The sequence below is a fragment of the Acanthochromis polyacanthus genome, chromosome 6, assembly GCF_021347895.1.
Source record: "Acanthochromis polyacanthus isolate Apoly-LR-REF ecotype Palm Island chromosome 6, KAUST_Apoly_ChrSc, whole genome shotgun sequence".
NCBI classification, from domain to species: domain Eukaryota; kingdom Metazoa; phylum Chordata; class Actinopteri; family Pomacentridae; genus Acanthochromis; species Acanthochromis polyacanthus.
The window spans coordinates 17,925,488-17,939,289 of NC_067118.1; the positions used below are offsets into that span (position 1 = coordinate 17,925,488).

General features: G+C 40.0%; 1 protein-coding gene across 1 annotated transcript in view; it reads left to right on the forward strand.

Annotated features, from left to right (window-relative positions):
• agrn (agrin) overlaps positions 1 to 13,802 on the forward strand; it is a 331,672-nt gene that overhangs the window by 81,594 nt on the left and 236,276 nt on the right. Inside the window, 1 exon segment of the mRNA XM_051950218.1 lies at positions 3,857 to 3,877. Coding sequence (XP_051806178.1) covers positions 3,857 to 3,877 — 21 coding nt within the window.

Genomic DNA, 13,802 nt, shown 5'->3' on the forward strand with positions numbered 1-13,802 from the left:
CAGGTAGTAAAAACACAGTTGTAGTATACTAGGTAAGGTGCGTAGACATTCTACCTAAGGCGAATAGACACAGACATTTTACAGTGACACTGGATCTGTCCTACTGTGATCATGACTGATGTGAACAGTACGGGATTGACTCTCACCACTCAATGAAATGCATGGTTGCAAGTTAATAAATGTAGAAATTAAAATTTTGATAAGCTGTTTAAGTTGAAAACTTTATTTTAATGATTTGGGATGATAGTAATGTTGATAATAGCCTCAAATTAATATTGTGTGTAAATTAAACTCAAATTTCTGCATTTAAAACTCAATTCAAGATGAGGTACTTCAGTAAAATTGGCATGGTGGCATGGATTTCAAGTACCCTCCCCTATTGCAACATGATTGGAGAATTTTACGTAGTCAAGACAGGTAATTAAAAATACATCTGCTCACATGAAAAGATAATTCCCCTAACCCAGAGCAGTCTGTTTGTTAAACATAATTTCCTTAGAAATTGTCCCGACTCAGAAAAAACTTCTGCTGTCCCTATTTTTGCTTTGAACCTTGGCTCGGCTGTGCTGGCACTTTACAGTACGTTTGTCACTGAGCGCACCATTAGGAGTAACGTAAGGGTCGTTGTCTTGTCCATGGAAACATCAGCATGTGGAGTTATGATGTCTGGTATAATACGAAGCGAAACCCCAGCAGGAAGTTTTGTTCTGTCTTAGGTTATCAGTTACACTTTCTTGCTCTTCACAATAATTCCAAATGAGAAATCTAATAAATGTGTAGTGGCCACAGCTACTGACGAGTAGAAGTCGAGTCTGGAAACGCAAGTGCAGTTTTTGGAGCCCTGTAAGCCACCTGCTTGAAGGCTTGGTGCCCTGCAATTCCTGACTAATGTAACCAAAAGTAAAAGACCAATCAGTCTAACACAGACAGACAGTAATCTTTGTATATTATTTGTTATTTAGAGTAGCCTATTAAACATATTGAGCTTTGAAATCTAGGAGTGTAGTCTTCTTCAGTCAATGATAGACTCTCTCTGCGCCACATGTAAAGTTTATTGGATGGAGTTAACTGCCATAAAGACAAAGACCATATGTGTTAGCAAGAAAATACCAGAGAACTTTGTAACCAGTGCAGAAGGTAACGATCTTGAGCAAGTCCACAGCTCGCAGTACCTTGGAACCATGATAACAGAAGATGAGAAAGTGGATGAAGAAATTATGAGAAGAACTGGGAAGAATTGGAAAGGCGAAGACCAAGTTTTGGGATTGCAAAGAATTCCTTTGTAGAAACCAGGCGTAAACTAAGTGACGTAAAAAGCGTCATCAAAAAGGCTGGACCGGAGAGCAACTAGGGGCAGGATTGGCTGAGGACTCTCTTATCCCGCCCACATTTTACCGCAGAGGCTTCTGTTGCTGTCTATCAAGTATAGCCACGCCCCCTGGCTCCGCCAACTTTAACGATTTATTTAAAATTCAGTATTGATTTATTTTAAGATCGGCCACCTGATCTCTCATTTTGACCATGAAAACTAACGGGAAAAAAATCCTGAGCTGTAGAACATCAGTCTATCAAATTTTATTTTTTCAAAAAATGAATTGGGGTCTATGGAGAAAAAGCTTTTTGGAGCCAACCCTAGTGGACGGCGTGATATTGCAAGTTTTTGACACTTCCGGGTTGGCTTCAATTCTGGAGCCAGATGGCTACGTCCACTATATATACAGTCTATGGTAGAAACATCAGCATTTTATGGAAACTAAGACTGTTGGGATACTATGTGTGTTCTGTACTAACTTATAAATGTGAGGCATGGCAATTCACAAAAACGTCCAGAAGAGAATACAATCCTTTAAGATGTGGTGCATTAGGAGAATGTTAAAAATCAGAGGGGTAAATGCAGTGATGACATTAAGAGGTGGATAAGATTAAATTTCATTGTTGATGTTTTTATCTGTAGCACTTTGAGATTTGGTTTTCAAATGTAAAGTGCATTATAAATTAAACTTATTATTATTATTATTATTAAATTTAGATTTAAATTTGAGAACTGCATTCATTTCTGACATTAGGTGGCACCAGTGAGCGATTGTTGGAGCGCAATCATGTTTACTGAATTTGGTACCAGGCATTAAAAATGATCTTGCACACACACTGCCAGTCTTACTTGCATCTGAGTGCATTTCAGCAGTCCTGTGACCAGCCACACCCCCATCTCCCAACATGAATCGCTTGGAAGCAACACACTCCGAGCTAAATGAACTCCCCCTCTCTCACTCACCCTTAATCACATTAGCCTAAGTGATATGGGAACGCCAGGCCAGACACCCACTCCCTCCTTCTCCACTGTCTTTCAAGCCAGCTAAATAGCCACTCCTCCAAAGCTTTAAAGTTGTCTTAAGCTCCATCTTTGGATAATAGACCGTTTGCTACCTAAAAGACCCCAGTGTGGAATAATGAGGATCAAGACGAGAGCAGAGAAAGCAGGATAAGAGAAATGCAAGAGGGTGGAACAGAGGAGGAGAGCTGACACTTGGCTAATACCCGCCCTAGGACAAAACCCATTAAAACACCTGTTTTGTCAGGGCGTGAGGTTATTGTGCAGAACGACTCCTGAATTTTCTGCAGTTGACTGTTATTGGGGCGGTGGTTGAACAGCTTACCAATGAATAATGAAACAGCTTTATGCCTAAATGGTGGCCTGGATGTTGGCCGTTTGAACCAGCTGAATAAAGCAAAGACATGTTTGGTAGTGGGCCCGGATAGTAGGAAATTTGACTTGCTAAATCTTACCATGTTTTTCTCTCCCAGTGAAAACCACAGAGAGAATTCCTTCCTTCGATCATTAATCAGGCACATATGGAGACAATCTTTCTGCATAAGAAGCTCCCAGGGTTTGGGAGTTCAGAGGGTTGAACAACATATCAGCTTTAATAAACAACCTTTTCTAAGCCAATTAGTCTAATGTTGTGATAAAAAATAATACATTGCTGGATGAATTTGCATCAACTTAATGTTAAATCACCTTAAAACCAGACAGGCTATCATTTTGTCCACCTCATGTATAGTAGGCTTCCTTTGTCATGCAACCTTTTACAAAAACAGAGAAAATACATCATCGTGTCCTGTCAGGGAACTTCATTTGCTCTATACCTTGGGCACCGAGAGAATGCGTCTATATGTAGCTGATTAATAATCATGGAGGGAACTCTGTGGTTTCTGTGTTATTCCCCGGTAAATAGCTCCCTACTTCAGCGGGGCCCAGCCCATCTTTTATGGATGAGCCTCTCGTATGCCTTGTCATCATTGTTCACCCTCAGTCTGCATCAGCTGGGCAAACAGCAGATTGACAGGCCTGTGTGAGCCCATGAGAGAGAGGACATGAGCAACCTTCCTCATTGATTACTGTATCACTTGTAGTTCAACACGCTTTACTTCTTCATCTGATCCTGTATTTTCTAGTGTGTGTGGGCTGACTTTGCTGTGAAGTGTGTGTGCTTAAAAAATAGCTATTACAGCATTTGAAACTCCACTGTTCTATCCCTTATAATGATTGATCAATTGTTGACTAACGTGGAAAGCTATTGATTAAGAAAACTGTTTCAAATTTGTATCTCTGCTTCAGGTATACTATGCTTGTTACAGTCATCAGTGACACTGATCAATACTTTAGAAAAAAGACTCCTCGTCATCCTCCTCCTCTATCTGCTTCTTGTCACTAATTCATTTTAATTCTGTTTCCGTAACTCCAGCCTCCATCCCTGAAACAACAACAACAAAAAACACAAGAACATCTAATGGGTCTCCTGTGCAATCTAATTTTCACTAACTGTACTTTTCTTTCTTTCTTTGCCTACTGAAGCTCACAAATATATCATTGCAGGTAAGCGCTTGCTTTTAATAGATTCTTCTGTGGTGCTTGTTCAGTTTGCTTCCAGCTGCTTAATCTTCATGTGTCCCGTAGACAAAAAACTAAACTTTATTGGGTATTTGCATCCTGATTCATCGCTGGTTAAATGGCCTTTCTGATGAGACTAAATAGTGTGTAAGGCATTCTCTCTTTATGCCGGCCTAATTAAAATAACAGTCAATGCAAGGCACTTGAAGATCAGTGCCACTCACAGATGCACATAAAGACAGACACATAGCCAGCATTGAAGTGCAACCTTAGGAGGTCTGAGTGTGTCACTGGGAGAAGCAGTCAACACTTGACTGAATGGGAGTGAGAATTTTCATTAGTCAAAGGCACAAACAAAAAGTCTTAGTGTGTCTATGCTGGTGTTTGTTTCTAATTTAATATGGCAAGAATTTGTTAAGCATGTGAGCTGTCAGGGAACAGGATGTTGTGACTGTATTCACCTGTTCCGTGAATACCAAAGGTCTCTGCAATAAAATATTCTGTGTTAGATACTTACAAAATGGTTGTCTTGTCCTACACTGGAAAAAATGCCCCTCTCAAAACAAGCAAACTTATTTCATGGAACCTTTTACAGTGAAATAAGTGAAAAAAATCTGCCAATAGAACAAGTGAAAAATGGCTTGGTAAGATTTCTCGAAATAAGATATATTTAGAATATTGAGATCTTAAAATTAGCTGGGGAAACTTGTTTTAAGCCGTATTTTACCAGGATTGTCAAGCTTAGATGTCTTAAAATAAGCCAGACATGCTAAAAAAAAAGCAGTTTATCACTCTCAAAAATAGATTTTTGTTTTCATGTAACCTCCTGACTTGAGATGTATTAACCATCCTGCTGTCTTTATTTACAGGGACCAAAAAGTATTGTTTCCTAGTGTGAAATAATCCGAAAAATCAGCAAAAAAAATTCCCCAAATTTCAGAAAATTTGCAGAACCTTCAGGAAGAAAATTTCAATAATTCCTTAAAAGTTTCCCTTAATAATTTTACTAAAAAAAATCCCACAAATTCGGCAAAGAAATTCTTGTAAATATTTTTCAAAAAATTACTAAAAATCTTCCCAAAAAAATCCTAAAAATATGTAAGGTGATTAAATATATATCAGTAAAACTTCTGATACTCTCTTAAGAACATTTACAAAAAAATCAACCAAAATTCAGTAAAATTTGGCTGGATTTTGGTTGATTTTTTGTGGATAATTTTAAGAAACAGTTTTCACATTTTTTTTCCACCAAAAAATGTCCAAAAATTTCCCACAAATGTCGAAAATGTGGACACCAGAAGTTTCACTGTGACAATATGGTTTTTTTTTCCGTGTTTTTAAAGTTTAGAATGGGTCAATTTGACCCACAGGATGACACGATGGTTAAACTTATTTTGAGTTTTCTTGTAAAATTCAATTCAGAACAAGATCATTTCAAGATTGTTTGACCTATCAAGATACTTAAGATGCATTGTCTTAAAACAAGTCCCTCCATTTTGCTGAGATGTCACTTGTTAAGTGAATTTATCTTAAATCAAGTGGGATGAGACATTTTGACTAAAAATGAGACAGATAGACTTGGTAGGATTTTGATTTTTTGCAGTGTAGTAGTTCTAACTGTTGGAAAATAGATATGAAGTGCAACAAATACATTTAGATGGCAGATAAAACACAAGCAGTTAGGATTAGGGTTCGGGTTAGGCCCTGTGTGGACAGGTGCTTTGAAGCAAGTTCTGTTATGTCAGACACTCGTAAGACACTAATGAGCCATAAAGTATCACTGCGTCTAGCAGCAGTGACAACAAAATGAAGTTGTAATTTCTGGATGCTCCTTAACCTCACTGCAATACAGATAATACCCATGATGTAAGGTCAGATGAAACCACAAATAGTAAAAGGGAGCATTTCCATTCTGGGCTCTGATTATCCCTAAAAAATTGAAGACAACGTTCTCCCTTCTTGGATGAAGACTCACCTTTCATTTAACTTCTAGCTTAACAGGCTTTTATATAATGACGAGCGTTTTTACCATTACTATTGCTGCAACATACTTTAAGAAGTGTACATGTGTGTAAAAAATGCACATGGCATGCATGAGTGTGTGTGGTATCCACCCTTAAGTGAGGCCTTAGACTTTCACAAGATTATGTGGCAAGGGCAAGGGTAGGAGTGAGGTCAAAGGTCGTGCACGGTGGGGTTATGAATGCTCTGGTGCTTGCAACAGTCCGTGACCTGCTTAGCACTGGTTTCCTTGGGGATCTCATTAACTGCTATACAAGCTAGCCCACTGCAAGCTGCTGCAAACAAGCACCTGCAGGAGAAGACAGGGGCTGAGAATGAAACTTTCATTTCCCACACCAGTATGAGGTTGAGACTACAGGGTATTAACGAGTGTAAAATTCCCTTTCTAAGGCTTTTGTCATTGCCATTCCAGTTCTGTCCTGCCTTTGTGAATGTCAGTGGTGTTTAAATCCAATAGCTGAAGTCCTTTTCTGTTGTAGTTCATGTAGAAAATGGTAAAATTTGGTGCATGTTTTATTATCAATATCATAAATAGGTGTATTTTAATGTTAGATTATAAATAGGGCTGCACATATTGTAAAAAAAATATGAGAATTTTTCCTGTGATAGCAAATGGTTTGTAGATTTCTGTTTGGAAATAATCCTTCTAGAATGATCTATATAAAATTAAAAGCAGCCAGAAAAATACATTTTCTACTGTGAAGCCTTTTTGAGTTGTGAACTTTTTGGAAAATTTCTCAGATGGTGTAGCACTGGAGTGTGACTCAGGTCTGAATGTGCTCTCATACAGGACTTTGAGGTGCTGATTTCAATGATTAAAACAAATGAACTGTATTTTGTGGAACATTTTAAATATTAATATAGATAATAGGGGTGTAACGAAATGGTCAACTCACAAAATGATATGAAATACGAAACAGGGCTCACGATACGAAATACTCACGATATGAAATAAAGATTAAAGAAAATCTCCAACAGTAGGATGTTATGCAAAAATCTCCTTTTCTTTATTTTCTTCCTTATGCAGACATACAAAAAATAATGCTGCGTCAGTACAAAAAAAATGCTCTTTGAAAAAAAAACAAAATTGTATTTTCCCCCCCCTTATTTAGACTACAGTGCAAATACAAACATAAAATCTCATTAAAAAATGCTTTGTTGTTGTAACAATCAGTATAACTACATTCTTTAATGAAAAGGAAAACAAATAGCAGCCCTAGGAGCTGCAGTCTAGACCTATAAATGTCTGAACTGTGAACTAGTTGTACTCGCCCCATTATACGGCGAACTGTAGTGACATATTTTGTACAAGGTTTTTGTTTTATCCGCAAACTTCTCACCGTTCTCTCGTCGTTTAAATAGGAAGCCACAACCGATTTATTTGATGAAGGAGCGTCAGCTAATTCCTCAACCTCATCTTCCTCCATTTTGAAGCGAGTGTTTTACTACAGGAGGCGAGGAGGGTCAAAAATCATCAGTCTCAGTGGTGCGTGGCACCCCTTAGCGTTTTTTATTTCGTGTTTTTATTTCGTGTGTCTTTGAATTTTATTTTGTCATTTTTTATTTACACTTTTATTTAGGGGTTACACCCCTAATAGATAATCAGTCCTTCCAGGATTTCGCGGGCGTTTTTCGTGATTGTTGTGGCCGAAAATGCCTGAATTCGCGGCAGCTTTTCTAAAAAATTGCGATAAAAGTTGCAGTGTTTTAAGCTTATTTGTTGTGATGAAATTGCAGGAGACAGTGACAACTGCTAAAAAGCTGCATTTTTTCTAGCTTGTAGAACATGTTTCAATTGACAATATTTATTCCGAAATTAATTATTTTGCGTTCCAACCCATTTCCACAAGCTGACACACCATGGTGGGAAATAAGCAGCAGCCAGATACTGGTTTAGCATGACGTGGTTGGTAAATTTGCGGCACAAAATGCTAATTTACTATTGAATGAATCATATTCGGACATCTGTCACTGGCTTAAAAAGTTAATTTCACATCCTGGCACACACGTGTTCACACACACACGCTCACGGCTTGTCACACCAATTAACAAGAACAGCACTGAGAGAGCGCAGTCCTCCACCAAGACAGGTGTGTGTTCTGCATGTGTACATACCGAATTGCATGACCTAAATATGTAGCTGGCAACTGGAATTGATGGGACTCAGAAACACCCCCACAATTTAATCAACTGTTCCTTGTATCATTTCCGATACGTCCACAATGGTAGATTTGTTGTAGGATCACAATCATGTGATCGTCAGCAGGCCGCTGTGGTAGCGTTCACCTGTTGCCATGGTTACCGTGCCGCTATCAGACGCCGTGCTGCTACCTCAATGGGAAATCCTTAACAAATCCGTGGATCCAAACTTTAAGGTGGATCACTGCCGAAGTCTAATTACTTGGTCCTTGTCATTTCTGACCGACCCTGAAAACTTCATTAAAATCCCTGTCTGTTGGTAGTAATGTTGGTAACAGAGGAATGATTCGCACACGCTGATCGACACAACTCTGCCGTGTTCTTAGGTGGAACTAGAAGAGCCCTCAGTAGATGACAGAACCACGCCATCTACTGGCGAGTTTCAGTAGATGGCATTAAATACTTGTATATGACTCTGTATCAATTTTGATCATCCTACGTATATCCCTTCCTACTTGATCTGCTGACCTGTAACTCCACAACTGAGCAGGGGACCTTAGACTGATCTTCAGTGCCAAGTTTGATTATCCTGACTTCAGCACTTGCAGAGATATGGGACCGGACATACATACATACATACACACCCACATACATACTTACCCAGCCAGATACCGCACTGAATGCAGTAACCTCGCTGACATACGTCAGGCGTGGTTAATAATTAATCTAATTTACCTTCAATCTTTCAGTGCTCTATCGGATCTGGATGTAACAGTTTCCATCATGGTGATTGATGTGGCCTGTTGTCTGATCATTTCAGCCGTTCTAATATGTTTCGTGTTTTTTTAAAAAAAAAAAGGTGTGTCAGTCGATGATTTTGTTTTTCTTTTTTGTATTCCACCACAGCATTGCACAGGTGTAAAACAGTTTAGCTCTGCTTTGGTGAAGAATATCAGTGAATTAATTGTTTATTACAGTCTTCAGCAGTAATTTTTGTTGGTAAATGAGAGACATTAGTATCGCACATGTCTGCATCTACAAACCATAAACAAGGACGTGAATTCGATGAAGTATGTGCATTAGGTTTGCGCTGGGCGACTGCTTTGATTGGTGGAACTCCTGGGAGGTGGGCCAAAATTGCGGGAAAGTTGCCGTGATTGGACAAAATTGCAAGGCTGCGCAAAATTCGTGGCGATTGGTTGATTTTGCGTGAATTCGCGCGATCGCAACATCGCGAATTCCTGGAGGGACTGGATAATGTAGATAATGTTCATTGAATTCTTGGCCTCCAAAATCGTGGTAGTATTTAATATTCCATTAGTTGTGCAGTCCTCGTCATGCTCTGACTTTCTCCTCTGCAACCAAATCTTACTTTTCTCCAATACCTCGCAACCCCCAAAACAAACAAACAAACAAAAACAGCTGTAGCATGATGTGTTTGAGTTGACTCACTTCACAGCACACTTCCTGGTATGTGACCATTGCACATCTTGCAGTAGTCAATGCTAAGATGAGATCTTGTGCAGCCCAAACAGACTAGTTTTCACGTCACAATTTAAAGTTCTCACCTTGCTCTGACAGCAGCTGCTCAGTATAATAGGTTTTTGATTACACAGGATTTCTTCAGCGTACATGAGGTTTCCTTTATCACAGCCTCCAGTGTGAACTGCAGCATCTGTGCTTTGAATCATTCATGATATTTCTCTTAGCATTCCCTTTACCTTTGACTCATTTCTTTAGCTTCATTGAAACTGACAAAAGATGAAACCATAAAACAGGCAATGATTTTTTAAAATTTTTCATACTTTGTGTTCGCTTGACCATTTGCTGGACCTTTTTCATATCTGCTTTGTCAGACAGGATCTTTTTCTCATCGTTCCATCGCAGTGCTTGATAGCACATGAATAGCACATTTTGCCATAAGCTGTGTGAGTTTCATCTCCAATGGACACTATTATCTCCACACCAGCATTTTCCTGAAGCTGCTGTATTCATCAAGAAACAGGTATTTTTTTGCCCCTTTCTAAAGCACCACGACAATCACAGTGGATGCTGGTGGGGAACGCTTCTTTTGTGGGCTCAGCTATGAATCAAGCAGATACCAGTTTCCTTGCCTGGCCAAAGACAGATCTGTTGTTCCTCTTGTCCGCTCCAATGATCCCTTTTTTTCTGAGCCAGAACTCCATTATCAGCCCTTTAATGTGACTTTCAATTGCAAGAGGGTGCAATTATGTGCTGTCTGGATTGGGAGGTCAGTCTGTGCCGTAATCACGGTTGGATGGTTAAGGCCTGTAGCTTGTGGCTCTTCAGCTTTCTGTAGTCCAGAGGGTAGCTGCCATTCATTTTAAATGAAAAGCTGTATAGTCAGTAGTTGCCATCAGGTTACTTAACTTCTGTACATCTAATCCGACTTGCCCTCTTGACCGTTCACAGAGGAACTTCCTCCTTGACAGCTGACAATCAGAGATGCTGACATGTATGATTTCTTCTTTGGTTCAAAGGTACATGTGACAAATTTTGTCCTCTACTCAAGTGGGATGATGAACGCCTATGTTCATCTGGGGATCCCTCTGCGAACATTTATGCGCAGTCTAAAATTCATAGCCACGCTATCTGCCAGCATGCTGACTGTACATCCATCCATCCAACCATCTATCCATCCATCCAACCATCCATCCATCATCTATATCGACTGCTTCCTCCTCATTAGGGTCACAGGGGGCTGGAGTCTATCCCAGCTGCTTTAGGGTGAAGGCAGGGGACACCCTAGACAGGTTGCCAGTGTACTGCAGGACTACATATGGAGACAAACAATCATACTCACATTCACACCTATGGGCAATTTAGAGTTACCAGTTAACCTCAGCATGTTTTTGGACCGTTAGAGGAGGTCGGACAAGCCAGAGGAAACCTACACATGCACAGGGAGAACATGCAAACAGGCCGAGACGTGAACTGGGGATCTTCTAGCTGCAAGGCCAAAGTGCTAACCACCCAGCCATTGTGCTGCCCCTGACTGTACATGCACCAGGAAAACAAATACTGCTTCAAACAAATGTTTGCTTTGAAGAGAGGCGATACAATTTGATTCTTCACTATCCACACCTTCGTAATTCATCGGTGAAGAAATTGCAGTTTAAATAGTCACTGCATTACTTTGGATGTGCTTGGATTTCTACATGCTCAAGACAGTGGAAACTTCCAAATTGTCCAGAAAGCTTGTGATCCCCGCTGTGCTGGGCACACTTCAGGAATATTCACATTAATACGGCAACTGCAGATCACAATGATCCGCTTTAGTGCCAGAGATACCTGCAGAAAGGAGAACAGAGAGGCTGAAGCAGAAACTGCAGGGTACAGAAGACACAATCTTAATGACATTCAGTAGTGACATAATAAATGCATGGTGGAGGAGATGAGAGGAGTGCTGCTCAGTACATCAGTCAAGGTCCCTCTGCACCCTGGACTTATAGCGGTATATCGAAGGGATGACTAAGTCAACTCAGCCAATCCTATCGGCTTTAGGTCCAATCTTTAAAGTAGAGGGGATGCTTGCTTCACTGAGACTCATGGATGCACAAGACAGTGTGTTTGAATAGGAAAGAAAGCTCAGGTTATACTGCAAAAGCTGTTTCTGCTTAAATTTGTAATATTAATAAATTAATAAACAGTTGCATTTGGCTTAATATCATGTTCTCTGAAACGTTTTGTCAAGCTTTATTGTCCATTTTGGTCCAGACAAGCCACAGCTTCATATGTTATCAAGGACTATTTACATCACTGGCAACCTCCTTGTGACATCTCTCACACTCCCTCTCCTGTTTAGCCTCCTCTCTGTCTCTTTCCCTGAGATCAGAACGAGGCCTTTGGCTCCCTCCAGGAGCCCAGCCTTGGGTTGGAGACATTCTCATCTGTCAGTCAGAAGAACCTTCCTGTACTCAGGGCCATCCTGATCCTCTGTATCAGCCTTTGGACAGATAAGAGGCTAATGGGCTGACATGCTCACAAAATAGACCAGAGTTTCAAGGACTGCACTAGTGGTTTTTTGTTGTTGTGCCTCTTATCCATGAATTTCTTATTAGAGGTGGAAATCTTTGGCAGTGCCCTGCAGCGTTGTTGTTGACATATTTCCAGAAGTGAAGAACTGCTGTTCAAAATTTGGGGTCGCTTAGAAATGTCCTTATTTTCGAAAGAAGGTCATGTTGTCAATGAAGATAACATTAAATGAATCAGAAATATAGTCTAGACATTATTAATGTGGTAAATGGGTATTCTAGCTGGAAAAGGCTGATTTTTAATGGAATACACACGTGGACAAAATTGTTGGTACCCCTCAGTTAAAGAAGGAAAAACCCACAATTCTCACTGAAATCACTTGAAACTCACAAAAGTAACAATAAATAAAAATTTATTGAAAATTAAATAATCAAAAACAGCCATTACTTTTGAATTGTTGATTAACATAATTATTTAAAAAAACAAACTAATGAAACAGGCCTGGACAAAAATGATGGTACCTCTATAAAAGATTGAAAACTATTTGACCAGAGTGACATGATTAACTCAGGTGTGTCATTTAATTGACATCACAGGTGTTTCCAAACTCATAATCAGTCAGTCTGCCTATTTAAAGGGAGACAAGTAGTCACCCTGCTGTTTGGTGAAAAGGTGTGTACCACACTGAACATGGACAACAGAAAGCGAAGGAGAGAATTGTCCCAGGACATCTGAAAAAAAATTATAGACAAACATCTTAAAGGTAAAGGCTATAAGACCATCTCTAAACAGCTTGAAGTTCCTGTGACAACAGTGGCTCATATTATTCAGAAGTTCAAGACCCACGGGACAGTAGCCAACCTCCCTGGACGTGGCCGCAAGAGGAAAATTGATGACAAATTGAAGAGACGGATCGTTGGAATTGTATCCAAAGAGCCCAGAGCAACCTCCAAAGAAATTAAAGGTGAACTCCAAGGCCAAGGTACATCAGTGTCAGATCGCACCATTCGTCGTTGTTTGAGCCAAAGTGGACTTCATGGGAGACGACCAAGGAGGACACCACTGCTGAAAAAAAACTCATAAAAAAGCCAGACTGGAATTTGCAAAAATGCATGTTGACAAGCCACAAAGCTTGTGGGAGAATGTCCTTTGGACAGATGAGACCAAACTGGAGCTTTTTGGTAAGGCACATCAACTCTATGTTCATAGACTCAAAAACCAAGCATACGAAGAAAAGAACACTGTCCCTACGGTGAAACATGGAGGAGGCTCAGTAATGTTTTGGGGCTGCGTTGCTGCATCTGGCACAGGGTGTCTTGAAAGTGTGCAAGGTACGATGAAATCTGAAGACTATCAAGGCATTCTGGAGAGAAATGTGCTGCCTAGTGTCAGAAAGCTTGGTCTCAGTCGCAGGTCATGGGTCTTCCAACAGGACGACGATCCAAAACACACAGCCAAAAACACCCAAGAATGGCTGAGAGAAAAGCGTTGGACTATTCTAAAGTGGCCTTCTATGAGCCCAGATCTGAATCCCATTGAACATATGTGGAAGGAGCTGAAACATGCCATTTGGAGAAGACACCCATCAAACCTGAGACAACTGGAGCTGTTTGCTCATGAGGAGTGGGCCAAAATACCTGTTGACAGCTGCAGAACGCTCATTGACAAATACAGAAATGGTTTAATTGCAGTGATTGCCTCAAAAGGTTGTGCAACAAAATATTAAGTTATGGGTACCATCATTTTTGTCCAG